Source organism: Temnothorax americanus, unplaced genomic scaffold (assembly GCF_048541705.1).
Source record: "Temnothorax americanus isolate GAGA-0224 unplaced genomic scaffold, ASM4854170v1 Scaffold44, whole genome shotgun sequence".
Classification (NCBI taxonomy): Eukaryota; Metazoa; Arthropoda; class Insecta; order Hymenoptera; family Formicidae; genus Temnothorax; species Temnothorax americanus.
The window spans coordinates 198,075-211,479 of NW_027509591.1; the positions used below are offsets into that span (position 1 = coordinate 198,075).

Consider the following 13,405-nt stretch of genomic DNA (forward strand, 5'->3'; position numbering starts at 1 on the left):
TAAAGTTTTATAACATTAAAAAAAAAAAAAAAAAAACGGAGTGTTTAATCAACATTATTATCCATCTAATTTTTAAATACATCAGGCTCTCAATATTTGCTGATGCAAAATTTTAACAACAAAAGTACATGTGCACCGCTGATATAAAATCATTTTGATAAATCATTCTAGTTTATTGTGGATTTTTTAAATACATCAGCAAAACACAAAATTCATTTAGGTTTTCATTTATGTCTTGCATGTATGTTGAGATACTGCACCTCTCTGCGGCCACCTAATGCATAGAGCACACAGTCTTATCCAATATAATACCGACTTCATTGGTACTATTTAATATCTTATTGATGTTTACTGCTTTTCTATTATTAAATTTTGTAGTTTTGGAATTTTTATTTATAACTCATTTACCTATAATATATAAAATAGATATTATTTTCAAGTTACATCATATTTTAATCACAGAGAATATGACAGATATATTTATAGCATTATTCACTTTAATCTTACCATTGAGATAATAATGCCAAGGAGTTTGGTGTTGAAAATTTATAATTACTTCGACTGTATGTATAATTGTATATAAAATTGTATATAAAATTGTATATAAAATCATTTTGATAATAAATCATTCAAGTTTATTGTGGATTTTCTAAATATATTAGCAAAACACAAAATTCATCTATGTTTTCATTCATTTCCTGCATAACTAATTATAATGTATGTAAAGAGTTACTGCATTTCTTGCACTTCTAATAATTTTTTTCCTTGTAATATAAATGAATGATGTAAAACATAATTCATTTTATTTGTATGAAAATAAATAGGCAAGCAACAAAAAAAACGAAAAAAGTTATTAGGAACTATATAGGAGATAGTTTATAATGCATTCAATGTACAAATCTGGATGGATGTCGTTCCACAAATTTTTAATGCAAATCAAGGACCTATTAAAGGATTCAAATCCATGTTAATTGCCAGTATGAAATCTACACATGCGTCACAAGATTTTGGGACGTATATAGAAAAAGCAGTGATCGAAGCTACTAAATTTGCATCCAGACATTTAAAAAAAATTGAGCTTACTAATAAGAATGGATAAGCGATTATACTTGTTAAAAATTATTATATTATTAGCACAAGAAATACATATAAGTAATTGTAATAAAATCATATTTTTATCTCTATCTCTATATAAATGAATGTATGTGTTTGTCCGCTATGCAAATCTATACAGTTTTGAAATTAAATCAACCTAATTTGGTATACTATTTTATGATACTCTAACTTAGACCGTAGACGTATTTTGAGAACCGCGCATCATTACCGATTTTTTGGGATATCGGTTCTAAAATATTCATAATGTCTGTTTGTCTGTCTGACTTACTGCGAACTACTCATTTATTAATGGACCGATTTACTGGAAACTGGTGCCAAAATTCTAACTTTTCGGAAATAATATGTACTAATATATAACATTCTTACGGGTGGTGTGTACGTATGTTTAGACGTTACATTTATATATTTTATGCAATTGTCAAATAAAGAAATATAATAAATAATATAATATAAATTATGTCACTTTTGGTCGTGTTTCGAAACTGCCAGTACTAAAAATATATAGGTCACGTCACATGCTACAGATTTTCAGCACTGGCAGTCAATTTCGGAACACAGCTCTACGGCCTGTATTACAATATATTGTACAAAATGTTTAAAATAGTCATTGGTAAAGAGGAAAATAAATTATTATTTGACGAGTACGTTGAATGTACGGACGTAATGTACGTATTTCATGTTAGTTTTTCAAGATAAAAACGGGTTTTGAATGACACAGTCCTTTAAAACGTTGTTTTTTTAAACAGCTGTACATAATTTTGCACAAAATTGTACTTTTAAGTACGACATTCCTATAGAATGTTTCCCTTGGCAAAATCAAACAACTTTTTCTATTTTAAATTGTGTAAAAAATGTGGAAGAAATATATATACATATATTATTATTTTATTAAATACATATATGTATATATGTGTATGTAATCCGTGGTTATAAATTAAGTTTTATATCTGTTTTTTTTGTAATAACATTATTTATATTGATTTTGATTTTATTATAACATATTTTTTTTGTTAATTTCAAAAATTGGCTGTAGTTGTCGTAATAGTTTGGATGATTTCTGAAATATTTTTGCTATAAATATGTTATTATTTTCAGTATTATAATAAATAAAACATGTGCTTTTTTTTTCGATTAAACACTAGAAATACCAAAAGCTATTTTCAACCGTTTCTATTTTTTAATATCCTGTTTTTTATTGTAAAAGTAAAAAATGTAGATTATAATAAAAAAATTATTCGATGTTTAACATAATTAATGTAACATTACTTTTAAAAATTGAAACGGTAGAAAATTATTTGGTATTTCTAGTGTAAAGGTTACTTTAGACAATCTAATATAATTCACGTCAAAAGAATTATATAATTCTATTTGTTATGTTTTGTATTTTGTAATCTAGAGAACATTTGAAGATGTATAATTAATGTATGTATGCTATACATATGTCTGTATCTGTATATATTTTTTTACATGTACCTCTAATTTTTTGAATGTTTTTTATATATGCAATTTTGTCACAAACTGTCGTGAATTATAAATCGTGTAAATTAAAACTAATACTCTTTTAATATTTTTTCTTTTTCTATGTTCTGTCCTGTATATTTTTGTCTACCCTTTTATATTTTTTTATGTCTATCCTTTATACCAATTGTATGTCTCTCTCTCTCTCTCTCTCTTTCTTTGTTCTATCTGTATTCGTAGGAAATGTAAAGAATTGTTTTTTTTTATATTAAAGAAAACAATTTTTACATTTCCTCTTGACGGAATAAGAGACCACCACCTTCTCGCGGTTTCCGTTGAGCAACAATATACGTTGTCCATGCATATATTTGAGAACAAATATTACAAAAAATTTATCATATTGTTGCACAAATAATTATTCCTTTTTTAAATTTTATATTACATGTATTTGCATTAGCGAAGGAATTATACTATCAAAACAATATTTCTAAAACAAACAATATATAATTTAATGTTTTATTTCACTTTTCTTGTGTTAACAATAATTTATTTTCTACATTAATAACATGATTTTTTTTTAGAAGAGAGCGTACATATTGGCCAAGAGTGGATTTCTATTATTTACGCTTTTTCTGTTCTTTATTTCTTTTATAAAGTTTATTTTCAAAATAAAGATAATATAGTTTTATTAAATATTATTTATGTAATTTTTTGATCAATTTTACTAACATTTTTTGTTATTAATTTCATTACTTTTAAATAAGAGACACACGATAGTGTTTCACGCCTAGTGTGGGAAGGGATATTTTATTGTCATATGCAATGTAATAATATATATTTTATTCATAAATCAACATCAGAAGGGATACGCGAGACATAACAGACGAGCCAAGTCAGCCGACGCGCTAAGGGTTGATTTATAATAGCCGTAACCATTGATTTAAGCCGTAATCTTTAAGAAATTGATCAATCACAGTCGAATGTGAGAAGAATAATCGACTGTGATTGGTCAATTTCTTAAAGATTACGGTTTAAATTAACGGTTACGGCTATTATAAACCAACCCTAACGCATATGAACGCATACGCCGACTTTCGGACCGGCTATGGCATGGCTATATGGTTATGCTTATGTATGCGCTCTTCTACCCGCCCGAAGCTGGCCGAGCCGCGCCGAGTCGCCGCCGAGCGCCCAGCCGGCCCAGCGCACACGTACACGGCTCCGTCAGCTGTGTGCGTGTCCCCACCAGGCGCGCAGGCAGCGGGCAAACAGCACCATTGGCACCTCTGAACACAGCCCTTGTCAGTATGTTACCACGGAAATTCCCCATAAGTTGCTCTTACTAGTGAGAATCGTTTGTCCCAAAGTTTAGCCTAATTACGTAATGAATCTCATTAAAATTAGGCTCATTTTAATCAGTAAGATCAGCCGCAAGCTGGTACAGAGCCGGATTTTGCATTTTGGCTCTTAAAAATTTATTATAAATAAAATACGGACTCGCAGCTGACCCAACCTGACCCGTGTCTAGCTGCACGTTTCCCCACATTTATTATAAATTTTATTTCGATCCTTTTTCCAAAATCCGGCTCTGTACCAGCTTGCGGCTGATCTTACTGATTAAAACGAGCATAAGTAAAATGAGATTCGTTAATTAATTAGGCTAAACTTTGGGAAAAACGAATCCGTAATTCCTGACCGGCCGACAGAGGTCTCCACTCTTACTCCTGTCGACCCTTAACTGATCAGATGATGAACTGACTGACAGGATAGCGCTCTAAACGAACGCACTGTCTGCACTGCACTGCACTGCGACACTAACGCCGCTAGCCGCCAGTGTCGAAAAAGTGAAAGTGACGTTCTCTGTTTGTTACATGTATGTTATAAAGAAAAGCGGTTGACGGAGACGACGTATCTTAAAAATAAATTTTCGCATTTGGACATTGCGTCGCAATATCTCCGCTCGTAGGGCACGTAGCGGAATATTATGAGAGAAACCCCCCCCTAATTGGACCCCAAGCTATCGATCAAGCCTACTTAGAACTTGATCCGTTCACTCGTTATCGAGATCTCAACATCTCGGGTACTTGCAACCCGTCGCGTCGCGTAAAAGAGTCACGGTCGATCTCGCTCCGCGTGTACTTGGCGCGAGACACTACCGTGTCTCTTGATTGAATCTTGAAAGTTTACTGAATATTTTTTAAATTGTTTCTATCTTAACATCTTTAGTCTTATTATTATTTTAGCTTATTTTCTATTTTATATTTCAATTATAATCGCGAATTTTAACCTGAATTTTTATATGATTACATTGTCGCGGAACCATAACTTTCAAGAGAAATGAATTTTGATGTCTATATACCTACATATAAATATACAGAATGTAACAAACCGTCCGTATCAGGCATTTTTAAAAAAATGCGCTTTTTCTTGGAAAATGTTCTATACAAAAGTTGTTTTAAGGGACCCAAATAATGGTAAAATCAATTTTCAAAAAAATCAATTTTTTAAGGTCACATAAAGGTCATCGCCACTTTTTTAAATGAAATTGCATGATTTTTTTACATAACATGATTCTTTTGCTTCCTCATAGAGCAAGCTTTGTTTTCGTAAAAAAAATTTTTTTAGTTGCTTTTGCCAATGTGTTCAGAATGTTCTAAAACGTCGAAAAATCGCTATTTTAAAAAATGTCGGTATGTGTGTATGTATGTGTGTATGTGTGTATGTGTGTATGTGTGTATGTATGTGTCAAATTTACCGAAATTTCTATAACTCCAGAACTAATTAACCAAATCTTAACGAATTGTATATGAAATAAGGGGAAATTTTCCGGGGAGTACTATAAAGTATATAGTTTTTCGTTATCTATTTTCTGAAAACCAATTTTTTTTAATTTTTTTACTCAAGAATTAGAAAAAAAACGGTTTCCAGAAAATCGGTAACAAAAAACTATACATTCTATAGTACTCCCCGGAAAATTCTACCCTTATTTCATATACAATTCGTTAAGATTTGGTTAATTAGTTCTGGAGTTATAGAAATTTCGGTAAATTTGGCACATACACACATCAGAGTTGAGAGACCTGTATGTAAGACCGTGATCTTAAGACATCACTTCCTCTATGAGGAAGCCAAGTGCAAATTTCTAATTTGCACTATTTTTTTACTTGTTAATTATTCTGCGTATAAAAGTATTAAGGTAGAGTTACCAAAAAATTAATAGTTTACGAGATATTTTATACTTTATTCTGACATTACATTTAGACATAAAATATAAAATATCTCGTAACTTTTGTATGGAACATTTTCCAAGAAAATGCGCATTAAAAAAAAACGCTTGATACGGGCTATCTGTTACATCCTGTATATTAATTAAATAGTCCTATCTGTATCTCCTATTACAGTATAATATAACGTGTATTTTTTAATTTATTCCCCTATTATCATGATGTTTTATAGTAATAATATTTTAGTGGAAAGAATTGTTATTATAATAACAGTAATTATACTATCAATTCAAAAGTGTAACACTTTATTACAAGAGTGGACTTCACGATACAACCGATACACGTTGTGCCGTACTGTAATTTATACACCGTTCTTATACCATCGTTCGCCATATTTTATGTAGAAAAAAAGATACCATATAACGGTGATAATCCAATATTTGCATGTAACAAATTGTATATAACCTAGACATAATACATAAAATACAATTGCTATTGATAACGAGCGAGTATTGAGTGAGAGTGATAGAGAGATGTGCGTACAATTGCAGTAGCCAATAACAGAGCGAAACGGCGAGAGCCAATGAGCGAGCGAGCGTAAGAGTTGAGGAAGTGTGTGTGAGCGCGGGAGAAGGGAGAGTCGATCGAGGGAACTCGAGAGAGTGAGACGTGAAAGGATTCCGAGCGAAGGGGCGAGGCCCGTGTGTGTGCGAGTAACCGCGAGTATTCCTTGTATCAGTATTCATTATCAGTTTTATTAAAGTTTTTTCTATTTTAACATCCTTTTCCGAGTTTTTTTAATTCCCGTGAGCCTTACGCGACGACATTCTGATTTCGTGGTGCTTGGACAGAGAACATTCGAGTCGAGATAATATACGTGAAGTTATCTATCGTACAAGAGCTAGTTATCACTATATAACATGATATATTTAAGTTGTGTTGCTGTTATACTGTTATAATCACGGTAAAAAACAATAAAACAATATAACAATTTTAAAACAGAATTATTGTAGTTATAAATAAATATAAACAACTTCAACGTTAAGGAAATCCTATATAGTGGCTGTAATTACCGACATTTATTTAAATGTAAACCACTTTTAATTGGCTTTACGGAAATGTAAAAGATTTAATCAGAATTAAAGTACGTAAAAAAATGTAGAAGGCTAGTGTCGGTTTTACATCAAGAACAAAAAAAAATTAAAAATTTGGGCACATAGAGCTGTCACTGACGACAATATTTGCTTATACAAAAATACTGCAGTTTATATATACAAAATGAAATACTATTAGCCTCTAGGGAAAACATTAAAGAACAAAATATCGTGCAATTACAACTACGATAGAAGTTTAGAAAAAAAGTGTCATGCTTTTAACTTTTATACGTGCAAAAGCACATGCAGGTTGATAGTATAAGCAGTATTGCGTGTAGCGGTAGATGGTGCAGCGATCGAACAAGGACAGATTACTATTGTTATACAAGGACAGATATAGAGAAAACAAGATTAAAAATGTTGACATTATTGACATTGAGAAAGTTCGGCCTTCGCTATAGGATCCCCTTAAAAATGTATAACATCCGTTATATTTAGTCTTATATTACTCAGCAGTTATATTCTGTATATTTGCTGGGAAACTTTTTTCTATTTCAATTAATTTTCACATTTTTCGAAATATTTGCCTGGAGCAATTAAAATAGGATATCCTGTATACAGGGTGCCCAGAATTTGGGGATACGAAGTGATTGTCTGCCAAAGAAACAACTTTTTAAATAAGAGCAATTTGAAGCTAACGAATGAGCGCGCTCTAAGTTACGCATGACTCAAGAGCGGCACGCGCACGGCGTGCATGGCGCGTGAGCGTATACGCTGTTCTTTACTATTTCGCTAAAGATTTAATCAGAACTATGCACGATATCTAAAGCTGGATTCACAATACAAAGGTACAGGCAACAGGAACAGGGAATAACACAGGCAATAAATTTTCAACTTATCGGAAGCCATGTACACTGCTGTAACATTGATACACGGCTTCCGATCGGTCTAAAAAGGGCCGATTAAATATTTTAAAGCATTTGCTCGAAATTCAGACCTTCCACTTGCACATATTTGCTCTACGAATAAGATTTTATTGAGTACATTGGTACCATTTCCGGTGTAATGATTGGATCAAAATTATTCATGTATTATCTAATCTACTTATTTTACTTTCAGTTGTTAGTGATATCAATTAGAAAATGTTTTTTTATTATGTGAGTGCTCACGCGCCACGCACGCCGTGCGCATGCCGTTCCTGAATCTGTGTAACCTAGAACGCTCATTCGTTAGCTTCAAATTGCTTTTATTTAAAAAGTAGTGTTCAGACGCAATTTTGCCAAAGGAAAAAGTTATTTCTTTTGGCACAGACAATCACGTTCTGCACTCCGTATCTGCGAATTTTAAGACAACTGTATATTCCAAAGAACAACTTCCAATGAGTGCTTTATCTCTCATCCTAATATACTTACATTTTTTAATTTTTTATGTCCGCCGAAGTTCCGAATGGACTCCAATAGCATATCCCTAGGATCTAATTGGACCGGTATTGTTTTGGGTCCCACGTTGGCGTTCTTCAGCATCACCCCTGTTATCACCGGCATTGTTTGAGGTTTAGAAAACTGTACATTCTTGTTAAAGCTATCAACCATCGATAGTCCGTTGTGACTCATTTGATTATTATTTATCTTAGAATCAGCAGTAGTGTGTATCTTGAATCCTTTTACAACCGGCATCGGTGGATTAATCTTTATAGCATTGTTGATGTTACACCTGAGAGACATTTCACTTTGTAATTCAAGATTCTGGCTCGTCTCATTTACGCCTATGACGGATGTGAATTTTTTTAGCCGTGAGTTTTGCTGAACGCCTTGCGTCTCGGGCTGATTTTTAAATAAAAAGTTGTTTTGGTTGGTTGCCTTTGTAAACCAGGCATAACCGTTTTCTTTAACGTTCAAGTTTGTGATTCTATCTATCTCGCTCTGCTGCACATTGCGATAATCCTCTGAAGATTTATTAATATTTGAGCGTTTAGGTTTCTGCTTAAAGTTTCCATACTGACCGAATGTCTTTGTTAATTCTTTGAAATTCATCGATGTAGTGTCGACTTCGTTCTCATCTTCGCTTTTTAGTATTTCTTTCGTTTTAACAGAAGTTCTCTTCAGCTCGACTCCCATCACGACGGGTCTATCTTTGTTTTTCGTCAAATTGGATGCCTTGTTAACTCGATTTGATAATTTGAAATTCGACGCTGTCGTATGCGCTATTAATTTTTTTGCGATTAATTCATCGGGATTTTCATTTGTCAAAGAATCAATGTTGAATTTGTGCTTAGTAACGTTATTCTTACCAGTGCTGCTATAGGTATAGTTCGTAACATCTTTTTCATTTTTCATGCTATTAATATTAACAATGGTTTTATTGTCATTAGTTGTATTGCTTCTTCCCAACGTGTAATCAATATCCGTTTTGATTTGGACGTTGACACAGGGTCTTTCCGACCAACTGCCCAGACTGATCGCAGGTGGACCGGTATAAACGTAACGTTTTGTGCTTTCCTCCTTTACCGATGGCTCGCATTCCGAACTTAAAGATCCTCGAGATTTGTGTGGCGCAACTGCATTCATTCTGAGCAAATATTCATTAGATTCGGCCTCATATCTGCTAAAAAATTATTTCATTGTTACAAAACATGCAAAATAAAAATATGTAACTATACCTATATGTATATATTTAATTGTATAATATATCAAAATTGTGGAGAGCTAAATAATCATAAAGTAAAATTGATACATTTAAAATAAAATACTAATTTTGCAAGAAAATTAATTTTAAAAAAATTAGAATACCCGGGTCGATAGATTTTTTGTTCCATTAACATTATCTTGCTATCACCATTTTGTAACTTATTGTTAAAAAATTTTTTTCACGATTTTTAATCATTTTTAAAATAAAAAATGTTGAAAGAATAACGAAAGAATTCGATGACATTTGAGATGTTTTAACTCTCTGTAACCTTTAGAAGGTTTTAGCCGTCGCTCGTTGTTTATTAAAAAGTTATGAATAAATATAACTGAGAAATATAACAGTTTGTATCAGTGCTATAAGGGAAGTAATTTGCTAATATGTGTGTACAGATAGTACACATGAAGGCGGGGGTGGATGGAGATATATGGACCTCGGTTCGCGTGGAAAGTTGAAAAACTCGAACCATACATTGATAGATCTTGTTATGTCCTGTAAGCAGGGGTGGGGTACCTCGCTTTGCGTGGATGGTTCTCTGGACAGCATTTTGTATTTTGGTATTTTCCATGAAAAGCGAGATTCATCCCACCTCATGCACCCTACCCCTGCTTATAAGGCGAAACAAGGTCTATCATTGTACAGTTGAGGTTTTCAACTTTTCACGCGAACCAACGCCATCCCCACCCACTCCTGCCTGTGGGAGAGGGGCTACCGTATGTGTACTATTTATATATACCATCACTATATGTACTATATTATATCAGCAAATTACTTCCTTTAGCACTGACACAAACTTGTATATTTATCAAACTTTTTTTGTTCATAACATTTAAATAAGCAATGACCGACGAAATAAATAACGAAACCTATCTTTGACTTAAAAATATTCTCTGTTTTAACAAAAAGACTTCAATTTATCAACAATTTAAATTACAGCTTTAAATGTTGTGTTTTGGTAAAACAGCGACTTTCTCGCGAAATAAAGTATTTTCTGCTTTAAAAAAAAAAGTAATATTAGTCGTTTATGCCTTCCAATACTCAAAGTAGCTGCTATATTTTCCAAACTTTTTGTTAATAACTTTTTAACGAATAATGACAGCCGGCTAAAAACTTCTGAAGGTCACTCAAGAGAGTGACCTTGACAACATATGTCAAGGTTAAGGTCATTGGCAGGTGGGGTATTAATATGCATAATTACCGAAATTTTTACCATAGTATAGTATAATCTATATATATAAAGGAAGATGTCCTGACTGACTGACTCACTCACTCACTCATCAACGCCCAGCCCAAACCCCTGAACCGAATTTTTACCAAAAATATATAAAATAGGGGTAGAATTTTCCGGAGAGTGCCACTATGTGTATAGTTTTTTGTTACCGATTTTCTGGAAACCGGTTTTTCTAATTTTTCTAATTTTTCGGGAAATAATTCACCGAATTTCAAAGAATTGTAGATCAAACAGGGGTAGAATTTTCCGGGGAGTGCTATAAAGTGTATAATTTTTCGTTACCAATCTTTTTGGGAACCGGTATTCGACATTTTTTCATTTTTTTCGGAAAATAATTGACCGAATTTCAAAGAAATATATACGAAACAGGAGTAGAATTTCCCGGGGAGTGTCATAATGTGTATAGTTTTTTGTTACCGATTTTCTGAAAACTGGTTTTTCTAATTTTTTTTAATTTTCGGAAAATAATTGACCGAATCTCAAAGAATTGTATATGAAACGGGGGTATAATTTTCCGGGAAATGTTATAAAGTGTATAATTTTTCGTTACCGATTTTTTTGGAAACCGGTATCAGAAATTTTTCAAATTTTTCGGGAATTAATTGACCGAATCGCAAAAAATTATATATGAAGTGGGGGTAGAATTTCCCGGAGAGTGCTATAAACTGTATAGTTTTTCGTTACCGATCTTTTTGGAAATCGGTATCCAAAAGTAGTATTGACTGTGAAATTTAATAACGTCAAAGGTGGCACTAAATAAGTTTTCACTAAATAATTAATTGCTCGCGACAGTCACGAATTGAAGTGACTGATTTATCAGTTTTGACATATAATATGTGAAAGCAGCAACTTTAGAACATAACACAGACAAATGACATAGATACTACGCGGCGCATCGTCGTATATTTTCGCGTTATTAAGATTCAACATCGACCTCTATATCTAGGGCAGCGACATTATCCTTTGGTTTACCCTTGAAACTTGGTGACATTTATGAGTATATGTTCGGCTCAGAAATTCGAGTTCAGAAGTTCGAGCCGAACATATACTCATAAATGTCACCAAGTTTCAAGTTAATCGGCTTCTCACATTCTATATAGATAAGTTGATAATTTCACTCAGTATATGTCAGTTGTTAGTAAATGTCAAAAGAAATATATGGAAAAAGAAATATATGAAAATGGAAAGTAATCTAAAGAAAATGGATATTGAGGAAGGAAAATAAGGGTAAAAAAATTAAAAAAATCTATATATATAAAAATAAATGTACGCTTAAAAATTTATGCACTCTTAAACTATTCGTCTGGTTTTGAAAGTATTGTATATGAAGTAGGGGTAGAATTTTTCGGGGATTGCCATAATGTGTATAATTTTTTGTTACCGATTTTCTTGGGAACCGGTATCCGAATTTTTTCAATTTTTGGGAAATAATTGACTAAATCTTAAAGAATTGTATATAAAACAGGGGTAGAATTTCCCGGGAAGTGTTATAAACTGTATAGTTTTGTGTTACCAATTTTTTTGAGAACCGGTATCCGAAATTTTTCCAATTTTTCGGGATATAATTGACCAAATTTTAAAGAATTGTCCACATTATAAAGAAAATTTAATTGTTTTTTTCCTTTAAATCCTTCAAATTTTAAATATGTGAATAATTTTTTGTTACCGATTTTTTGGAAATTGGTTTTTCTAATTCTTTCAATGTTTCGGGAAATAATTGACCGAATCTCAAAGAATTGTATATGAAGTGAGGGTAGAATTTTTCGGGGATTGCCATGATGTGTATAATTTTTTGTTACCAATTTTTTTGGAAATAGGTATCAGAAGTTTTTCCAATTTTTGGGGAATTAATTGACCGAATCGCAAAGAATTATATATGAAGTAGGGGTAAAATTTTACAGGGAACGCCATAATGTATACAGTTTTTGTTACCGATTTTTTTGGAAACGTTTTTTTAATTTTTTCAATTTTTCGGGAAATAATTGATGATTAAATCTCAAAGAATTATACATGAAATAGGGACAAAATTTCCCGGGAAATGCTGTAAAGTACTATTTATTGTTACCAATCTTTTTGGAAACCGGTTCCAAATGACCAAATCTCAAAGAATTGTATATAAAAACAGGGAGGGAAAGAAAGAGGGGGAGAGGGAGAGAGAGAGAGAGGGAGGGAGAGGGAGAGAGATGTAAAGGGATAGAGGGAGAGAGGAAAAAAAGGAAAAAGAGAGAGAAAGAAAGAGAGAGAAAAAAAGAGGAGGGGAAGAGAGAGAGAGAGAGAGAGAGAGAGAGGGAGAGAGAGATTATTTGCGTGTTTTACTACATATGTCCTCCGGGGCGAAGCCCGGGTAACCAGCTAGTCTATAATAAAAATTCAAAATTTACAACAAGTGATTCAATATGGCGGCTGAAAGTCTGTACAATTTTTGTTCTATATATATATAATACTAGCTGGTTACCCGGGCTTCGCCCCGGAGAACATATGTAGTAAAACACGCAAATAATATCTCTCTCCCTCTCTCTCTCTCTCCCCCTCCCCTCTTTTTCTCTTTCTCTCTCTTTCTCTCTCTTTTTCCCTCTCTTCTTCTCTCCCTCTATCCC

General features: G+C 32.7%; 1 protein-coding gene across 22 annotated transcripts in view; it reads right to left on the minus strand.

Annotated features, from left to right (window-relative positions):
• The window catches only part of LOC143903155 (uncharacterized), a 368,826-nt gene that overhangs the window by 21,519 nt on the left and 333,902 nt on the right, over nucleotides 1–13,405 (minus strand). For 15 of the 22 annotated variants that reach the window (XR_013258624.1, XM_077416603.1, XM_077416601.1 and 12 more), the window contains one exon: nucleotides 8,305–9,496. The exons of 3 other annotated variants lie outside the window; for them this stretch is intronic. Coding sequence is in view for 18 of the 19 variants with exons in the window: in XM_077416603.1 (XP_077272729.1) it covers nucleotides 8,305–9,496 (1,192 nt within the window). In the remaining variant the exon portion in view is untranslated. Of the gene's footprint in view, nucleotides 1–6,946; nucleotides 8,227–8,304; nucleotides 9,497–13,405 lie in introns of those variants that run through there. 4 more of the 22 variants (XM_077416605.1, XM_077416604.1, XM_077416609.1 and 1 more) reach the window with 3 other exon arrangements.